General features: G+C 44.0%; 1 protein-coding gene, 2 long non-coding RNA genes and 1 pseudogene across 5 annotated transcripts in view; 3 read left to right on the top strand and 1 right to left on the bottom strand.

The window, feature by feature from the left end:
* The window catches only part of LOC109551978 (uncharacterized), a 90,702-nt gene that overhangs the window by 64,203 nt on the left and 9,413 nt on the right, over positions 1-17,086 (top strand). The window lies entirely within an intron of this gene.
* Positions 479-2,077, top strand: LOC109551977 (anaphase-promoting complex subunit 13 pseudogene; annotated as a pseudogene).
* On the bottom strand, positions 4,793-13,097 carry LIPT2 (lipoyl(octanoyl) transferase 2). 3 transcript variants are annotated; one of them, XM_073808462.1, is made up of 4 exons: positions 12,602-13,097; positions 11,289-11,408; positions 8,844-8,901; positions 4,793-8,496 (listed from the first exon to the last, which is right to left on the bottom strand). In XM_073808462.1, exons 1-3 carry the CDS (start codon positions 13,047-13,049, stop codon positions 8,885-8,887), a joined length of 585 nt encoding a protein of 194 aa, XP_073664563.1. In that variant the 5' UTR covers positions 13,050-13,097; the 3' UTR covers positions 4,793-8,496; positions 8,844-8,884. The 3 variants fall into 3 exon arrangements, with proteins under 3 accessions (XP_073664563.1, XP_073664562.1, XP_004310600.1); XM_073808461.1 differs by having other exon boundaries at positions 4,793-8,901; XM_004310552.4 differs by lacking the exons at positions 4,793-8,496; positions 8,844-8,901 and having other exon boundaries at positions 10,651-11,408; positions 12,602-13,095.
* LOC141279350 (uncharacterized) lies at positions 12,984-15,952 on the top strand. Its single transcript, XR_012333421.1, has 3 exons — positions 12,984-13,204; positions 14,482-14,787; positions 14,885-15,952. It is a non-coding gene; the product is annotated as an uncharacterized lncRNA (long non-coding RNA).

The following is a 17,086-nucleotide window of genomic DNA, read 5'->3' as shown; positions in this document are numbered from 1 at the left end:
TAGGCATCACCTGTCTGGGAAGACCCTGTGGCGGGCAATGCAACAAGCTCCCGATGGGGACCATTCACTGTGCCCAGGGAACTATGGGGCCCGCGGAGGGGCGGGGACCGCGTTCTTCCGGGCGCTTAGAGAAAGTTCCTGCAGGAGGTGACCTGGGAGCCAAGTTTTTAGACTGACTGGGAGTTAGCTGGGAAAAAAGGAACAAGATAGAACATTAAAAGCATTGGGATAGTCACGCGTGTAAGAAAAATTTTGTTCAGGAAAGTGGTAATGGCTTATTCTGGCGAGTGTGGCAAAGTGCTTGGGATGGTGGAGGTGTCCTGGTCACTGCCCGCCTTATGCTTTCCATTCTGCCAACCCCTGAAGAGTGAAGGCACCTTACCGCCTAACTCTGGAAATGCGATATTGACCCGGATGAGCTGACGTCCAACTCTGAGTTTGGAAGGAAAAGTAGGTGTTAGTGATGGGGCAAAGAGACCCTTAAGCGCAAAGGTTGGAAAGTATGACAGGGTTAGAGGTGTCCGGAAGAGGGACAGATGGGAAAAGATTGAGGCCAGATTGGGGAAAGATATGCTGAGTCATTGATACAAAATTTACACACAGCAATTGGAAACAATAATACCTGAGCAATCAGTCACAAAGCCGACCTAACTTGTTTAGTGGATCATAAGGACGAGAAGGAACCGATCAAGGGCAGAATGTGTGCTGAAGCTGGAGTGATCTGAGAAAACTTTACAAAAAGGTGGCATCTGTGTGTGACCGGGAAAATCAGCTGGGAGGGACTATGATCTTATAAATAAACAGATGAGATGAGTCTTTCCCAGGGTAATATCATGCCAAAAGACACATCCAGGCTAAAAAGCCTGGAGAATCCTACTGCTGGATTACATCATCTCCTCAGTCTTCATGTTTAGGAAATAACCTTTTTGGCTCGCAGATCTGGCAAGATTAAAGCTGCAGGAGAATGGACAGTGAGGTACAGAGAGATGGAAGGATCTTGGATTTGATTGATGATGCTTGGTGAGAAGACAAGCTGCCTTATGAGGATGTTGTAATACCACCGAATGAGCTTCCTGAACCTGAACAGGAAAATGGCGGCACCACAGAATGTTAAAGAACAAGAAATGAAGTGGACTGACTTACTCTTACAGTACCTCCATGAGAACATTCCCCCCATAGGAAACTGACACCTGGCTCCTTGTTCATTGACAGATTTTTTCAAATACACAGATACAAAATGTTTTCTTTCAGTCCCTTAATTTGAATCTTTGAATGATAGATCAACGCTCAAAAATGTACCACTAATTTTGTGGCCGCAAAATGCAAGGTGAAAATATTTAACCAGAATGAGAAGCTGATTGCGATTTCTTGGGAATGCAGAATATCTGGCCCTTGGAACCTAAAGTTCTTCATTGACTAGCGTGTGTTAGAACATGATTCATTAAACATTTGCCTTTAACTCTGATTTTGCTTTACTGTCAGAGTTTAACACTTCCCAACTACTTATATTTGTCCTGTGACACCAGTGATTGAAGATATGAGAGGGAAAGGCGAAGAATGACAAAGCCAGACATGAGAATTAACTTCTCATATACCCCCATTCTGACAATCATCTGAGTGGGTGTGTGTGTAGTCTGTAAATGTAGTGGACATATAGGTAGGCCATTCACTGACTAGTGGGATTCCTAAGAATCCCCATGATATTTTCAAACTTTGGATAAATTTACAAATTAAAAGCTATCTTGACAGTTAACCTCTGCTCTCCCTACAACTTCCTTTAGTGCTGCTGGAAAGGCGAGATGGACCACTAGTTTTATCCAGTAACAGGACTTCTTATTTTCTCAAAGCCCTTTCAGATATAACTGAAGCACCATGGAGTCAGTATTTAGTTACACGTTTGTGCAAGAACTTGTATTTTGAAAAACACATTGAGGGACATTTATCTCCTAGAATTATTTGCCTCTGTTATGTGATATCTCTCTTGTTCTCTCCCCAGATTGTAAACTCTGTGGGAAGAGGCCCTGGCTTTTCCATCTGTATCCCTTATTGAAAAACTGGAAACACTGAATAACTGAAACCTCCCTTCAAAAAACAAAAAAGAATAAATCTTAAAAATTCTCATCACAGGGCTTCCCTGGTGGCGCAGTGGTTGAGAGTCCGCCTGCTGATGCAGGGGACGTGGGTTCGTGCCCTCGTCTGGGAGGATCCCACATGCCGCGGAGCGGCTGGGCCCGTGAGCCATGGCCGCTGGGCCTGCGCGGCCCGCGTACGGCAAAAAAAAAAAAAGAAAAAAAATTTTATAACTGTGTAAGGGGATGGATGTTAACTAGACTTATTGTGGTGATCATTCCACAATGTATACAAATATCAAATCATTATGTTGTATACCTGAAACGAATATAATATTACATGCCAATTATACTTCAATTAAAAGAAACAAACAAACAAATACACATAAAACTGGTGGGGGGTGATTCCCTAAGGAAAATCTGGATGCTACTATCAGAGGTAGTCTGAATGGCTGTACAGGCTGAAGCAACAAGTATCCTCTATAGTAGGCCTTGGAAAACAGATATGATTTGGGCAGACAGGAGATTGACAGTTGAGCAGAAATGAGAAACGAGAAGAGGGGAGTAAGTGTGCCGTGAGCACGGCTCACATACCTGGGCAGAGGGAGCAGGCATGTTCTGTGGAGTCCTAGAGAGAAGACCTGGGACAAAGCGGGCGTGGGGATGGGAGAGTCACAGGATCCAGATCTCTGCTCACTGGGAGTGTGGGACAGGCTGCCTCTGATGGGAATGGGCTTCTTATCTTGGAGGTGAGCAAGTAGAGCTTCCTTGTCAGAGTGGCTATCAGAGGAGCCTTCTAGATGGGCTCTGAAGTCCCTTGCATCCCTCAGGTCTGAAACTCTGTAGTCCAGAAATCATCAGCTTCCCCAATCCTGATCCCTACCCGCTTCTCTCTCTTCTAAACTTCTCTCTAAGGGGAGTGCTACATCCTTCTCCCTGATAGATTTATGGGGTATCTGAAGACATTCTAAATTCTAATTCTGGCTCCTACTGCAAGTGTAGGACCTTGAGGGGACCACTTGTCTTCTCTGGGGCTGTTTCTCCCTCAGCACAGGAAGGGGTGAGGCTGTCTGATCTCTGGGGCCTCTGCCAGCTCTGACCTCCTTGAGTGCCTGTCAAAGACTCAGCCTGGCCCTGGGGAGCAACAGGACACACCACAGCTCTCAGGCCAACCAGGTGTGTTGGCTCTTCAGGGTCTCAAAGGCACTTTCACACTCACCGTCTCCTTTGGTCCTTTCACCTTCCTGTGTGGAGGGCAGAGTGGGAGTCAACAGGAGTGCTGTTTAAGGTACAGCCTTTGGAGTCCAGACTTGAGTTCAAATCATGGATCTGCCTCTAACTTAACTATATGAACTTGGGCAAATCTTCATTTGAGCCGGTTTCCTCTTCTCAGAACACAGTCAGCAATACAACCTTGTGGGTTTGTTATTTGCTGTGATGATTAAATAATGCCTGTAAAGTGCTTAGAACAGCCCTGGGCCCACGTGGGTTGGGCTGGAGAGAGGTGAGTGTGGTGGAATTGAGCTGAGCTGAAAAACAAAAACTCCTTGAAGGCACCCAGCATCTCACAAGGCATAGCATGTCCCCAGTCCAGCCACTGACTGCAAATCAGGGCCATGTCAGTCAGGGTTCTGGCAGGAAACAGATGGCACCCTGAAACTAGATACTTTGAAGAGAGCATGAAGGAGGGTTTAGGAAACTGACAAGGAATGGTGCAGCATGTCTGGCTAGCAACAGTGAGGAGGGAAAGCATTGCCAGGCTTGGAGGGCAAGGGTGGGATGGGTTTATTGGAGCCCAGGGAGGGCAGCCAGGCTGGGACTGTGACTTCATGTAGAGACTGCAACCAACCCATGCTGACCTAGCAGAGACAGAGCTGGGAAATGAATCCCTTCCTTTCCCTCCACTCCCTCCCCTCCCACCCTATGGTCTTCTACTGCTGACTTTGTACCAACCCAGATGGAAGCTCAAGAGCAAGGAGTCCCATGGTGGGTGGAGAAGGGTGGTGAGCATACGGAGGGGCAAATGGGAGGATCAAGCAGAGGCAGTGGCAAGTCAGTCAAATGGGTGAGGTCCTCCGCATTCATTTTCAGGCTGCTCCGGGCAAGGGCTAGTAGAGAGGAGTAGAAGTAAGGAATGTGGGAGGAGACTGTGAGGCCAGGCTGTTCACCCTAGAAAGGGGTAGGAGGAAAATCTGCTGTTCTTCCAATACCCACCTGATCTCTCTCACCTCCAGGCCTTTGCCTATGCTGCTCTCTCTGTCTGGAACACCCTTCCTCCTGGGGGTGGCTAACTCACCCTTAGATGCTGCCCGCTCCTGGATCAATCTGTGCCTAAAGTCTATACCCAGACTTCTTAGTTACGAGATCTAAGATACTGCTTTTCATTGCTTTTGAGCCAGGTTTTCTCTTTCTTACAACTTAGAAGTCACTTGAGCCTTTTCTGCCCCTCTTCCCTTTTAAGATTTGTCACTTCTGTGTTCCCATAGTACCTGTACAGACTTCTCTCATGGTACTTATAACAGTTTAATGCAACAGTTTTTACTGGTGTGTCTCCTCCACCAAGCTGTGAGCTCCCTGAAGACAGGGACCAAGTCTGACCCATCTCTGTGTCCCCAGGGCCCAGCACAGGCTGATACACCTTGCACGGGCTGTTTTGCCAAAAGTCTGCTTTTGGTTTTAAGTTTTGTTGGATTCGCTGGCAAAATAACCACTCGTCTCACACAAATAAACAGCTTCAATTAAATCTTTAATAGAAGGTGATTTAACTTAATTTCAATATACAACCATTAAAAGGAAAGGAATAAGAATATTAACAGAGTATATAAATTTCAATATACAATCATTAGAGGAAAAGGAGTAAGAATATTAACAGAGTATATAACAGAGCATACATCACCGAATTGGGCCGACACCTACTTCCAGATCCAAGCAGCAGCTGGGAAGTCCCTTGCACAGCAACCTGGAGTCCCAGTTGGGAAGGTCCCAGGCGGTGTGTTCACCCCACGGGTGAGACTGCAGAGTGCGCCTAAAGGAGTCCTGCTTTTAACGCCAAGCTGCAAACTGAGGATCATCAGCTTGTGTGAAGATATGCAGCTCTGGCTGTTATTGCAAATGCTTTGATACTTTAGTTGTAAGTCTCAGAATGTTCGCTGATCCCCGGGAACTGGCCAGATTCCCAAGACTTGCTAGCACCGTTTCTGCTGACCTGCATGTAGTCTAGCAGTTCAGCATGTAGCTCTTTCCGGGTCTTTTTTTTTTTTTTAGGAGTTTAGTAATTTATTTTGGCTGTGTTGGGTCTTCATCTCTGTGCGAGGGCTTTCTCTAGTTGTGGCAATCGGGGACCACTCTTCATCGCGGTGCGCGGGCCTCTCACTATCGCGGCCTCTTTTGTTGCGGAGCACAGGCTGCAGATGCGCAGGCTCAGTAATTGTGGCTCACGGACCTAGTTGCTCCGCAGCATGTGGGATCCTCCCAGACCAGGGCTCGAACCCGTGTCCCCTGCATTAGCAGGCAGATTCTCAACCACTGCGTCACCAGGGAAGCCCCAGGGTCTTTTTTAGTCAAAGGCCTATTGTTGCCTCTGAAGCCTGAACAAGACTATTTTACTAGCTTCCCTAACACTGGCCGGACCGCACCAGGCATGTTATCTTCAAGCAACACAGGTTAAGGCCATGTTAGCCAATTGGAACCTGTTGAGATGAGGGCAGTGGGGGCAGAATCTGGAAGCCATATTTTATGAAGAACAGAAGAATCAGGAAAGTTTAACTTGAAGAAGAGCCCGCTCCTAGGATAGAATTCATTTGCTGACTCAACAGGCCATTTCTGGGCACCTCTGTGTGAGGCCCTGGGCTGGTCCTGAGAGGGCCATGAGTGATACAGCTATAGTCCCTGCCTGGGGAGCTCACAGTCTGGACGGGGTCAGACATGGAAATAAGTAACTACATTATAGGGGCCACTGCCACCCGAGGGGGATGCACAGTGTGGCCAGGGAAGACCTCTCAGAGGAGGACTTACAGGAGGGCAGAATTATGACACTGTTGAGGGCAGGTTTCAGTTTGGGATGAGGAACAACTTTCTAACAATCAGAATTATGAAGAATGCTCCACATCTGGAGCTGTGTGAGCAGGGCTGGGATGACCACTTCACAAACTGGATACTGATGTCTGTCAACAAAAGGACCAAAGCTACAGGGAATTCCTCATAATAACAGTCATTGAACCACTGTTTCCTTTCACATGCTAGGATACAAACAAACAAAACAAAGAAACAGTCTCTGGCTTAGAAAAGCTCACAGCTTAGGTAAATTGAAAAAATGTAACACTAAAGCCTTATACCAGTGTCTCATGAACTTGAATGATTTAGGAACCCCTTTTAAAGGAAAAAAATCATTGAGGTACTCAGTGCTGATAACCTAAATATGTTCAAATTTAAACTCAGTTTAAACTCCAATGCAACTGTAAAGGCAAATCTTTTACATAGTATTTATTCAATACAAATTTTAATGAAAATGAACAAAACTAAAAATCTAATAAAATGCTAATAACACTAATGCTACCGGACATGTTGAGTTCTTTTGCACCCAGCCTGCCAGGTCTATAGACGTATTCCAGCTGGTAAGTGAAGAAGGAATGATAGAATCGGAGTATCACATCTTGCAAACCCCTAATAAAATAATGAATCTAGGGCATAGTCATCACAAAAAAAAAGAGGAGGAAAAACCCCCCAAACAGATACTACATGCTACTTGATGTAAGAACACACCATCAGCTACAAAGCAGATGTGCTAAAAAAAATCATACCTGAATCATGCCAATTGTCAGGATCTACTTTTTAACCTTCAGGAAACGCAGGAGAAAAAGATAAAAAAGATGGCGGGGGAACCGTAGGTGAAAAGAGACATTTATGAGACGTATGAGCCAAATTCAGTGTGTAGACCTTGTTTGAATCCTGGTTTGAACAAACCAACTACAGGAAGGAAGGAAGGATGGAGGGAGGGAGGGAGCGGGGGAGGAGGGAGAAAGAAAGAAATCTGAATATTAACTGAATATTTGTTGATATTGAATAAGTATTTTTTATATGTGTTAATGACATACTGTGGTTATTTTTTTTTAAAGAGTCCTTATCTTTTGGGAATACATACTGAAATACTTATGCATGAAATAATATGGTACCTGTGATTTGCTTCACAACAATCCAGGGAGGAGGCAGGAAATAGGCACTGGTTTAGATAAACTAAGAATGGCCATGAGTTGATTGTTTTACCTGCGTTATGTGTACATGGGGTTCATGGGGTTTGTTGTATGTTTGAAAGATTTTATAATAAAAAGCTTTAAAGATGAAGAAAAATCTAAGATGCTAGAGCATTTAAAATTCAGGCATTGTACATTGCCAATGGGAATATAAATCGGTATGTTTTATGAAAGGCAATATGATAATATCTATTAAAATAAAAATGCACATGTCCTTTGACTCAGAAGATCACTTCTAGAAACGCAAACTCTGTGCTCACCGTGTGTGATACAATATGCAGACACACACACAGACACACATGCACATTTATACAGGGATCCTCACTGCAGCCTTATTTGTAAAAAAAAAGATTAGTAATAACCTAAACATCCTCAATAGGGGGCTAGCTAAATAAGTCATGGTAAATCCACTGAACGGAATACTCCACAGCTGTTTCGAAAAATGAGGATGACGCCACAGCCGTTTTTAAAAATGAGGATGTTCTTTATATACTGACCTGAAACAATCTTACAAAGTGAAGGGATGTGTGTATAGTATGCTGCTATATGAAAAAGAATGTACGCTTATATATATATATAAAATATCTATGAAGAATATAAATAAGACATTTACCATCATTTAGGCCTCCAGGAAAGGGACTGGGTTTACAGGGGAAAGGGATAGGAATAAGACTTACATTACAATGGTAGCATTTTGTATCTTTTAAATTTTATTCCATGTGTATGCATTGCCTATATTTTTTTAAAAGATCTAAGTTTTAAAAGAAATAAAAACAAGATTAAATGTTAAAAATATAAACACTATCTAGCAATGTGGGAAAATCTCTGTAATACTATGGTTTAAAATAGTATACATAATTTTATCCACATAATAATTCATAATAGAATTATAAAACAGAATAGAATAGAATAATAAAAGATGTCTGCTCATAATCAAGTGCTGGAAACACACAAATGAAAAGAATTTTTTTTAGGTGGGAGTGCAAGTGTTGTTGTTTGTTAAAACTTTATAGTTATTATAATATGGTATGATAATAGGTAAGGTAAATTACAATTTAGTGAAAAAATTAGATTTTGATTGCAAATATCTGATTTCCATGAAGGTTTTCAGTCAGAGGCTTTTTTCATGAAGCGAGGTGCACCTGGTCACACTGTCAGAGCAGGTTCTGTTTGGTTTCCTGCCAAAGGAATAAGATGCTGAGCCAGTCACTGCAGTTGGTCACGTCCTCACATTTAGCACTCATTCACCAGACCTTGGACAATTTGTTTATTTATGAGGAAAAGACTTCTCATAAACAAGAAGAGGCTTTCTGGAGGTGGAAAAGCCAGGGTGTTAACTATCCTCTTTCGTACACTCAGCTTCCTTCCTTGAGGAAGGGCCCCAGTGGGAAAGCGTAGGTGGGCTCTGTCCAGAAAGGAAGGAGAGTCAGGAACCCACAGCAGTGGCCTGAGCCAATTCCACACGTCTGGCCTCAGCCTAAATCTGGCCTTCTGCCCTGCGTCCTCCTCAGCTCTGTCAACCCACCTGTTCTTGGAGGCATGTCTCCTCCAGGATACCTGCCCTGCTCACCCTTCAGAGGCAGCTGTGGAAGAGTGGAAAAGAGCCCAGATTAGGAGCCAGGGACTGACTCTGCCCCTAACTAAGTGCATGACCTCAAATAACTCACTTAGCCTCCCAGGCCTCAGTTTTTTCATCCATAAAATAAGCCTACCTATCTTGCTGTGCTGCCAGAAGAGTGAATGAGATCGTCGTGTTGTCTCATTCTGGGTCCCACACTATGTCTCTGCCTAGACTGCTTCTCAGTGTCCTTGGCCTGCTCCTCCTTGGCCCGTGCCTCACATTTATCAGTCCTCTGCCCTCCCCTTCTCTTTGGGCTCCCAGACCGAAACCATCACTCATCACAGCCATGCTCCAGATTCAAACACCCAACTGGCCCTCTCCACCTACATCTTCCACAAGTATCTCAAACCTGATTTACCTAAAACTGAACTCATTATTATTCTCTCCAAACTTGGTCATTATCCAGAGTTCTCTATCCCAGCAATACCTCTAGCATCCACCCACTTGCTCAAGCCAGAAACCTGGGGATTTTCCTTGACTCTACTGCAACATTCATGGATAACAGCAGCAGTAGCCATCTTCCACTACATGGCCTGGGAAACAAAGAAAGCTGGACTGAAGTAAGATAGAATGAAGCAAACACACCAAGACTCACGGCAGAGAACAGGAGAGAAAAGACCATGTGGGTTCCTAAAGGGCTACATGCTCTGGTTCTGTTCTGGAGCCCAGCTGCAGCCCCACCCTTGGATTTTATGAGACCCCCTCAGTACCTTTTCCAATAACCCTCCCATTGTGGGGTTTGTTTGATTGTTTGTTTTTGCTTAAGTTAGTTTGAGTTGGGTTTCTACACTTGCAAATACAAGAGTCCTAATTAATATAAACATATTTTATCCATCAGCATAAGCTAGTTATGCTGTGGTAATGAACAACCCTCACATTTTGGTGGCAGAACTCCACCACATGTCCATCAGCAGCAGGGAGCTCTGCTCATTGCAGTCCCTCAGGAAGCAACCGCCATCTTGAATGTTGTTGGTTACTGTTCCACAGAGCCAGGACTGGAACTAGAGTTGCCTGACTTCTCATTCAAGGTTCTTTCTATTCTAACTGCCTGTGGTAGTCAGTCTCCAAGATGGCCCTTAATGATCCTCACCTCCTATCACCCTCGTGCAGTCTCTTCCATACTGAATAGGGCTCACATATTAAGAGACTGCAGAAATGACTGTGTGACTTCCAATGCTGGGTCATAAAAGACATTGTGGCTTCCACCTTGTCTCTTTCTGGCATCACTTGCTCTGGGGGAAGCCAGTTGCCAGGTCATGAGAACATTCAAGCAGCCCTGTGGAATGATGAGGAACTAAGGTGAGGAATTAAGGCCTCCTTTTAACAACTACTACCAACCAAGCATGTGAGTGAATCATCTTGGAAGCTGATTCTCCAGCCCCAGTCAAACCTTCAGATGAGAGCTGCCCCAGCTGACATCTTGATTGCACCTGAGACACCCTGACCAGAACCACCCAACTAAGCTTCTCCCGAATTCCTGACCTACAATATACGAGATAATAAATGTTTATTCTTTTAAGTCATTAAGTTTTGGGGTGATTTGTTACACAGCAATAGATAATTACTATAGAACCTTACAAACAGAGATCTCGTATAAGAAAAACTTACTTCTATCTTTGGCATTTGTACAGTGTGAGAAATTATTCTTCTCTTTCCCCTAGCCTCTGGCCTAGCTCAGGTTACCTAACTAAAAATAGCTATCAGGCTTGAGGAATCCAACCCAGGAACACAGAATCCCATTTTATTCTTTAAAGAGGCCTTTCCCTTTCCCTTTTATTGCAGAAAGCACTCAGGTCTCCTGAGAATGACAAAGCACCACATCACATCACCTTCACCTGGATGATCCAAAGAAATGTTTCTTACAAAAATCAAAGGAACTGGAGCCCAGGCTTCCCCAGTTAAATACAGTATTGAGGAAATAATAAATATTTGAGAAATGACACTCTATGATATCTGAGTTTTTCTAAGCTGAGAAAATGGTGTCAATGGTAGTGCTAATGCCTTAAATTTATACAGCATGCTTTTCATAATATTTTCACATCTATATCTGAGGTAGGTGGGGAAGATATAAATAAACCAGGATACATATGGAACCAATGGCTCAGAGCTCATGATTTGCCCATAGTCTCATGGTGTGTGAATGACAGGGCTGGATCTAGAATCTGGGTTTCAGTGACTCCAAGTCAGGTGTGGTGCTTTCCAAGGCAGGACCTCCAGGCTGTGATAATATAAATGCCCTTCAGCTGGGGCTGTCCTCTGAGATCAATGTGCACTTGTAGGTCTCTTTAAAGGCCTCAAGGAAATGTGGTATTACTTCATCCACAGTGACATGCCTCTGGAGCTCCTTACTCAGGGAAGTGACACCTGTCCCAACCAGCCCACAGGGCACAATGTGCTCAAACCACGTGAGGTCCGTAGAACAGTTCAGCGCCAGGCCGTGAGATGTAATGTGCCTTCCACAGCGGACTCCTGCAAGACAAACCAGTGGGTCTTAGAATAGCTACCCTCCCTCCCCAGGCTTCATGATCCCCCTCAGTGTGATGAGGAAACTGGACTAGACCACTGACTTTCCAACTTCGTTTCTAGAGCACCCAAGGGGCTGTGCACAGATCAGGGGAGGGGGACAAAATGGGAGGAGAGGTGTGTCGCTCCACAGTAGCTGCACTTATTATGGAGATTACAGAAAATGTCCTTTAACAAAGAGATTCCTCCGTTGCTTAAAAAAAAGTTTGAAAAAACTATTTCACCCTTATTGTCCTGATACTGTGAAGTACCCTGGCAGTTCACTTCCCGTGTGTCTCCATTGGTAAAAATGAGTGTTGAACGAGTTGGCCTCTGAGGGCCCTTCTGGTTCTGAATATTTCAGTGAAGAGGGTTAAAAACTTTGTTTTGTTTGTTGTTTATTTGTTTTTACATGTAATGAGATATTTATTAAGCCTTAAAAAGGAAGAAAATCCTGACAAACACTACAACATAGATTAACCTTGAGGACATTATGCTAAGTGAAATAATCCAGTCACAAAAAGACAACTACTGTATGATTCCACTTAAATGAGTTACCTAGAGAAGTCAAATTCATACAAAGTAGAATGGAGGTTGTCAGGGGCTAGGGGGAAGGTGAAATGGGCAGTTGTTTAAAAGTGGAGTTTAGGGCTTCCCTGGTGGCGCAGTGGTTGAGAGTTCGCCTGCTGATGCAGGGAACACGGGTTCGTGCCCCGGTCTGGGAAAATCCCATATGCCGCAGAGCGGCTGGGCCCATGAGCCATGACCGCTAAGCCTGCGCGTCCGGAGCCTGTGCTCCGCAACGGGAGAGGCCACAGCGGTGAGAGGCCCGCGTACCGCCCCCCCCAAAAAAAGTGGAGTTTGAATTTTGAGAGATGAAAAGAGTTCTGGAGATTGGTTGCATAACAATTGGAAACACTTAACACTACTGAACTGTACACTTAAAAATGGTTAAGATGGTACATTTTATATTATGTGTATTTTACCACAATTTTTTTTAAAAAAGGGGAAAAAAATCATTCAGAGGAAGAAAGAAAGATACATTACATCCAGGACTAGTTCTGATTCAAAGCCCGCGCCACACACAACTCCTCCCAGCCGGGGCTCTGCCCTCACCACCATTGGTCCGGCCCCGCCAGGCTCCGCCCCGAGGCGCTCACCGATTGCGCAGATCTTGCGCTCGCCCAGCCAGACGCCGGTGTAGGGTGGGGGCCGTGCGCGGGCACCTGGTAGGCCCTGGAGCTCGCACAGGCGCACGGCGCACGCCTCCAGCGCCGCCACGTGGGCGCGCAGGCGCAGGCCAAGGGGTCGCAGGTCGAGTACGGGGTGGCAGAGCAGCTGGCCCGGGCCGTGGAAGGTGGCTAGGCCGCCGCGGCCAATGGCGCGCACATCGGCACCCAAGGCCCGCAGCCGCGTCGCCTCCTCGGACGTCAGGCCGCCGCGCAGTCCGGCGGTGTACACGGGCCCCGCGGGCTCGCAGAGCAGGAGTGCGCCCGCCTCGGTCCCTGTCTCGGCCTGCAGCCGCCGCAGCCAGCGCTCCTGCAGCGCCAGCAGCTCGGCATACGGCACCTGACTCAGCCGCAGCAGCTGTACCGCCGGTTGCCTCATTGCGCGGGCCGCGGCGTCTGCGGGGCCGCGGCGTCTGCGGGGCCCCGCCTCCTGCCTGGGCCTGGGGACGTGCTGGGAAGGGCGGGGACTCGGGGACTTGTCCGCAGTCTCCGCCCTCAAGTGCTTGTTGCTGGCTGTTGAGAGACTAGGGCAAGGTGTGTCTCTTTTCTTTCGTTCATTCCAACAACCAGTATTTAGGGCCTGCTTGTGTTCTGCAGGCCCTGCCCTAGGTGCTTGATACAGTAGTGTACATTGTATGGAAAAAGAAAAAGGTCTGTCCTGGGAAGCTCACATTCTTACAGCAGGCAATAAGCAAGTATTAAAGCGTTAAAGAAATAAGGTTATTTCAAATACTGATAACTGCTATGAAAAGAACAGTAAAATAGGGTAATACGTGTCCTGAGTGGAGTTCCCCGAGGAAGAGGGAGATTAACATGCAGCAGGTTTATTGGGGTGGGGATGGGGTGAAGGTACTTTCAAGGCCAAGTCTGTAAGGGAGTGATGGAAGCAGGATTAGGCAGAAGGAGAGATTGAATTGTGAAACTATCTAAGCAGAAGCCTCAGCCAATCCCAAAGAATGCTCTGAGCCTGGGATGACCTTTCAGAATTATTCCAAATTAAAGAAGGGGGCCAGAAATTTATGTCCTTACATTGACCAGTGATGGAGGCTGTATGTGGACAGGTCCTGTAACTTTTGGCAAGGCTGCTTCCTTTGGAGGAGGGCAATTCCCAGAGAGAAATTGAGCCATGAGCAACCTACTCCCAGAAGCTGGGGGAATGACTGACTAGATCCTGAGGATGGATCTGGATCACAGCATCCATTAGGTTGTATTGGAGTGTGATTTAAACAAATCTAAGTTCATTTAATAAACTTTTACTGAGTACCAACTATGTGTTTGACCCATTGCTATGTGAAGAGGTTACACACAACTATCCTACCCCTGTATTCCTAATAGCACACAGAACCCAGTTTTTATGTCCTCAATCTATCCTCTGAATGTGTCTTCTAAGCTGTAACCAAGGATTGTTTAATTGAAAAGAAGAAAGCAGAGAAGTATAGAGAATAATGTAACAAATTACCATTTACCCACCATCCAGGCTTATCAAATTTTAATATTTTATTACTTTTGCTCAGGTCTTTTTTAATTTTAGCTTTTTAATTTTAATTTTAGAAACTAATAACATTGATCACTCCCATAGGTACCTGAAAGACATTTCATAAATGTAGACATAAAATCCTAAGCAAATATTAGCAAATTTATCCAGCAATAAAGTATTGTTTATCCCAGGAATGCAAAATTGTCTTAACATTCTAAAATCAAACAATATAATTTTCACCGAAAAGGAGAAAAACCATGAGATTATTTTCAATAAATCCATAAGAAGCAGTTGGTAAAAATCAATACCTACTCTAAAATTCTCATCAAACTAGGAAGAGAAGAGAAATTCTTCAATCTGATGAAGTGTATTGCATCAATCAGGATTTAGATGACAGAGAAACCACACAGGTAATATTTTATTTTATTATTATTTTTTTTTGCGGTACGCGGGCCTCTCACTGTTGTGGCCGCTCCCGTTGCAGAGGACAGGCTCCGGACACGCAGGCTCAGCGGCCATGGCTCACGGGCCCAGCCGCTCCGCGGCATGTGGTATCTTCCCAGACTGGGGCACAAACCCGTATCACCTGCATCGGCAGGCGGACTCTCAACCACTGTGCCACCAGGGAAGCCCCACACAGGTAATATTTTAATTAATTTTTTTATTTTGAGAAAATGGTAGATTCATATGCAATTGTAAAGAATAATACAGAGAGATCCTATGTACCCTTTACCCAGATTCCCTCAAAGATAATGTCTTGCCAATGTCACAGTTGGGATATGGAAATCGATACAGTCAAGATACAGAACATTTCGATCACCATAAGGATCTCTCCTGTTGCTCTCTTATATCTACACCACTACTTAACTCCCAGCAAACAATTATCTGTGTTATATAAATAGCATCATACGGTATGTAAACTTTGGGAACTGGCTTTTTTTTTCCACTCAGCATAATTTTCTAGAGACTCATCTGGGTTGTTGCATGTATCAATATTCATTTCTTTCTATTGATGAGTAGTATTCCATGATATGGATGTACCATAGCTTGTTTAACCACTCATCCATTGAAGAATAGCTAGGTTATTTCCAATTTTCAGATATTCTGAATAAAGCTGCTACAAATATTCATGTAAAAGTTTTTACTGTGAACATAAGTTTTCATTTCTCTGGAATAAGTGCCCAAGAGTGTAATTACTGGATCACATGGTAGCTGCATGTTTAGTTTTTCAAGAAACTGCCAAACTGCTCTCTGGAGTAGCTGTACCATTTTACATTCCCACCAGCAATATATATATGAATGATGTAGTTTCTCTGCATCCTTGCCAACATTTGCATTACCACTATTTCTTATTTTAGACATTCTGATAGGTGTATAGTTGTATTTCATTGTGATTTTAATTTGTATTTCCCTGAAGGCTAATGGTGTCGAACATCTTATATGCTTGTTTTCCATCTGTATATCCTCTTCAATGAAATATCTGTTCATGCTTTATGCCCATTTTCTAACTGATTGTCATTCTTTTTTTTTTTTTTTTTTTTGCGTTACGCGGGCCTCTCCGGTTGCGGAGCACAGGCTCCGGATGCGCAGGCTCAGCGGCCATGGCTCACGTGCCTAGCTGCTCCGTGGCATGTGGGATCTTCCCGGACGGGGGCACGAACCCGTGTCCCCTGCATCGGCAGGCGGACTCTCAACCACTGCGCCACCAGGGAAGCCCCCTGATTGTCATTTTTTTACTGTTGTGTTTTGATAGTTCTTTGTATATTCTAAATACTAGTCCTTTATCAGATATATGGTTTGTAAATAGTTTCTCTCACTCTATGGCCTGTACTTTCATCCTCTTAACAGGATCTTTTGCAGAGCAAAAGTTTATAGTTGTGATAAAGTCAAATTTATCCACTTTTCCTTTTATGGATCTTATTGGTCTAAGAAGTGTTTGCCTAGCCCTAAGTACTGAAGATTTTCTCCTCTTTTTCCCTAAGTTTTGAAACTTTGGAGTTTTTTGTTTTGTTTTGTTTTTTTGCAGGTTGTGTGTGTGTGTGTGTGTTGCCTATAGATGGATGTCCCATTGCTTCAGCACTGTTTGTTCAAAAGGCTATGTTTCCTAATTTAATTGCTTTTACAGCTTTGTCAGAAATCAGTTGGGCATACTTTTGTGGGCCAATTTCAAGGTTCTCTTCCATTGATTTGTGTGTCTTTCCCTCCACCAATACCGCATATTCTTGATTGCTGTAACTATATAATAAGGCTTAAAATCAATCTGATTCTTCCTACTTTATTCTTTCTCTTTCCAAAATTGTTTTAGTTATTGCAAAATGGTTTCATTATTTGCCTTTTCATATACATTTTAGAATAATCTGGTCTATATCTAAAAAAATCTTGATGAGATTTTTATAAAAATTGCATTAAACTTATATATCAATTTGGGGAAAATTGACATATTTGCTACATCGGGCCTTCCAGTCCATGAACATGGTACATCTCACCATTTATTTAGATCTTCTTTAAATTCCTTCATCAGCATTTGTAGTTTTCAGCATACAAATCTATATGTGTTTTGTTAGATTTCTGCCTAAGTATTTCCCTTTTTTGAGTGATTCTAAATGGTATTGTACTTTTAATTTCTGTGTCCATATGTTCATTGCAAATATAAAGGAATGCAAGTGATTTTTTGTATGTTTATCTTGCATCCTGCAATCCTTGCTGAATTCACTTATTAGTCCTAAGAGTTTTTTGTAGATTCCTTAGACGATCTTGTCATCTGCAAATAGGGACAGTTCTATTTTCTTCCTTTTTGATGGGTATGCATTTAATTCCCTTGTTTTGCCTTTTTTGCACTGAATATAACTTCCAGTACTACGTTGAATAAGAGTAGTAAGAGCAGACATCCTTGCCTTTTTCTAATCTTAGGGGGAAAGCATTCAGTCTTTCACTGTTAA

This window comes from Tursiops truncatus, chromosome 8 (assembly GCF_011762595.2).
Source record: "Tursiops truncatus isolate mTurTru1 chromosome 8, mTurTru1.mat.Y, whole genome shotgun sequence".
NCBI lineage: Eukaryota > Metazoa > Chordata > Mammalia > Artiodactyla > Delphinidae > Tursiops > Tursiops truncatus.
Note: the sequence above shows the minus strand (reverse complement) of the source record. Positions and strands in the feature narration are given on the sequence as shown.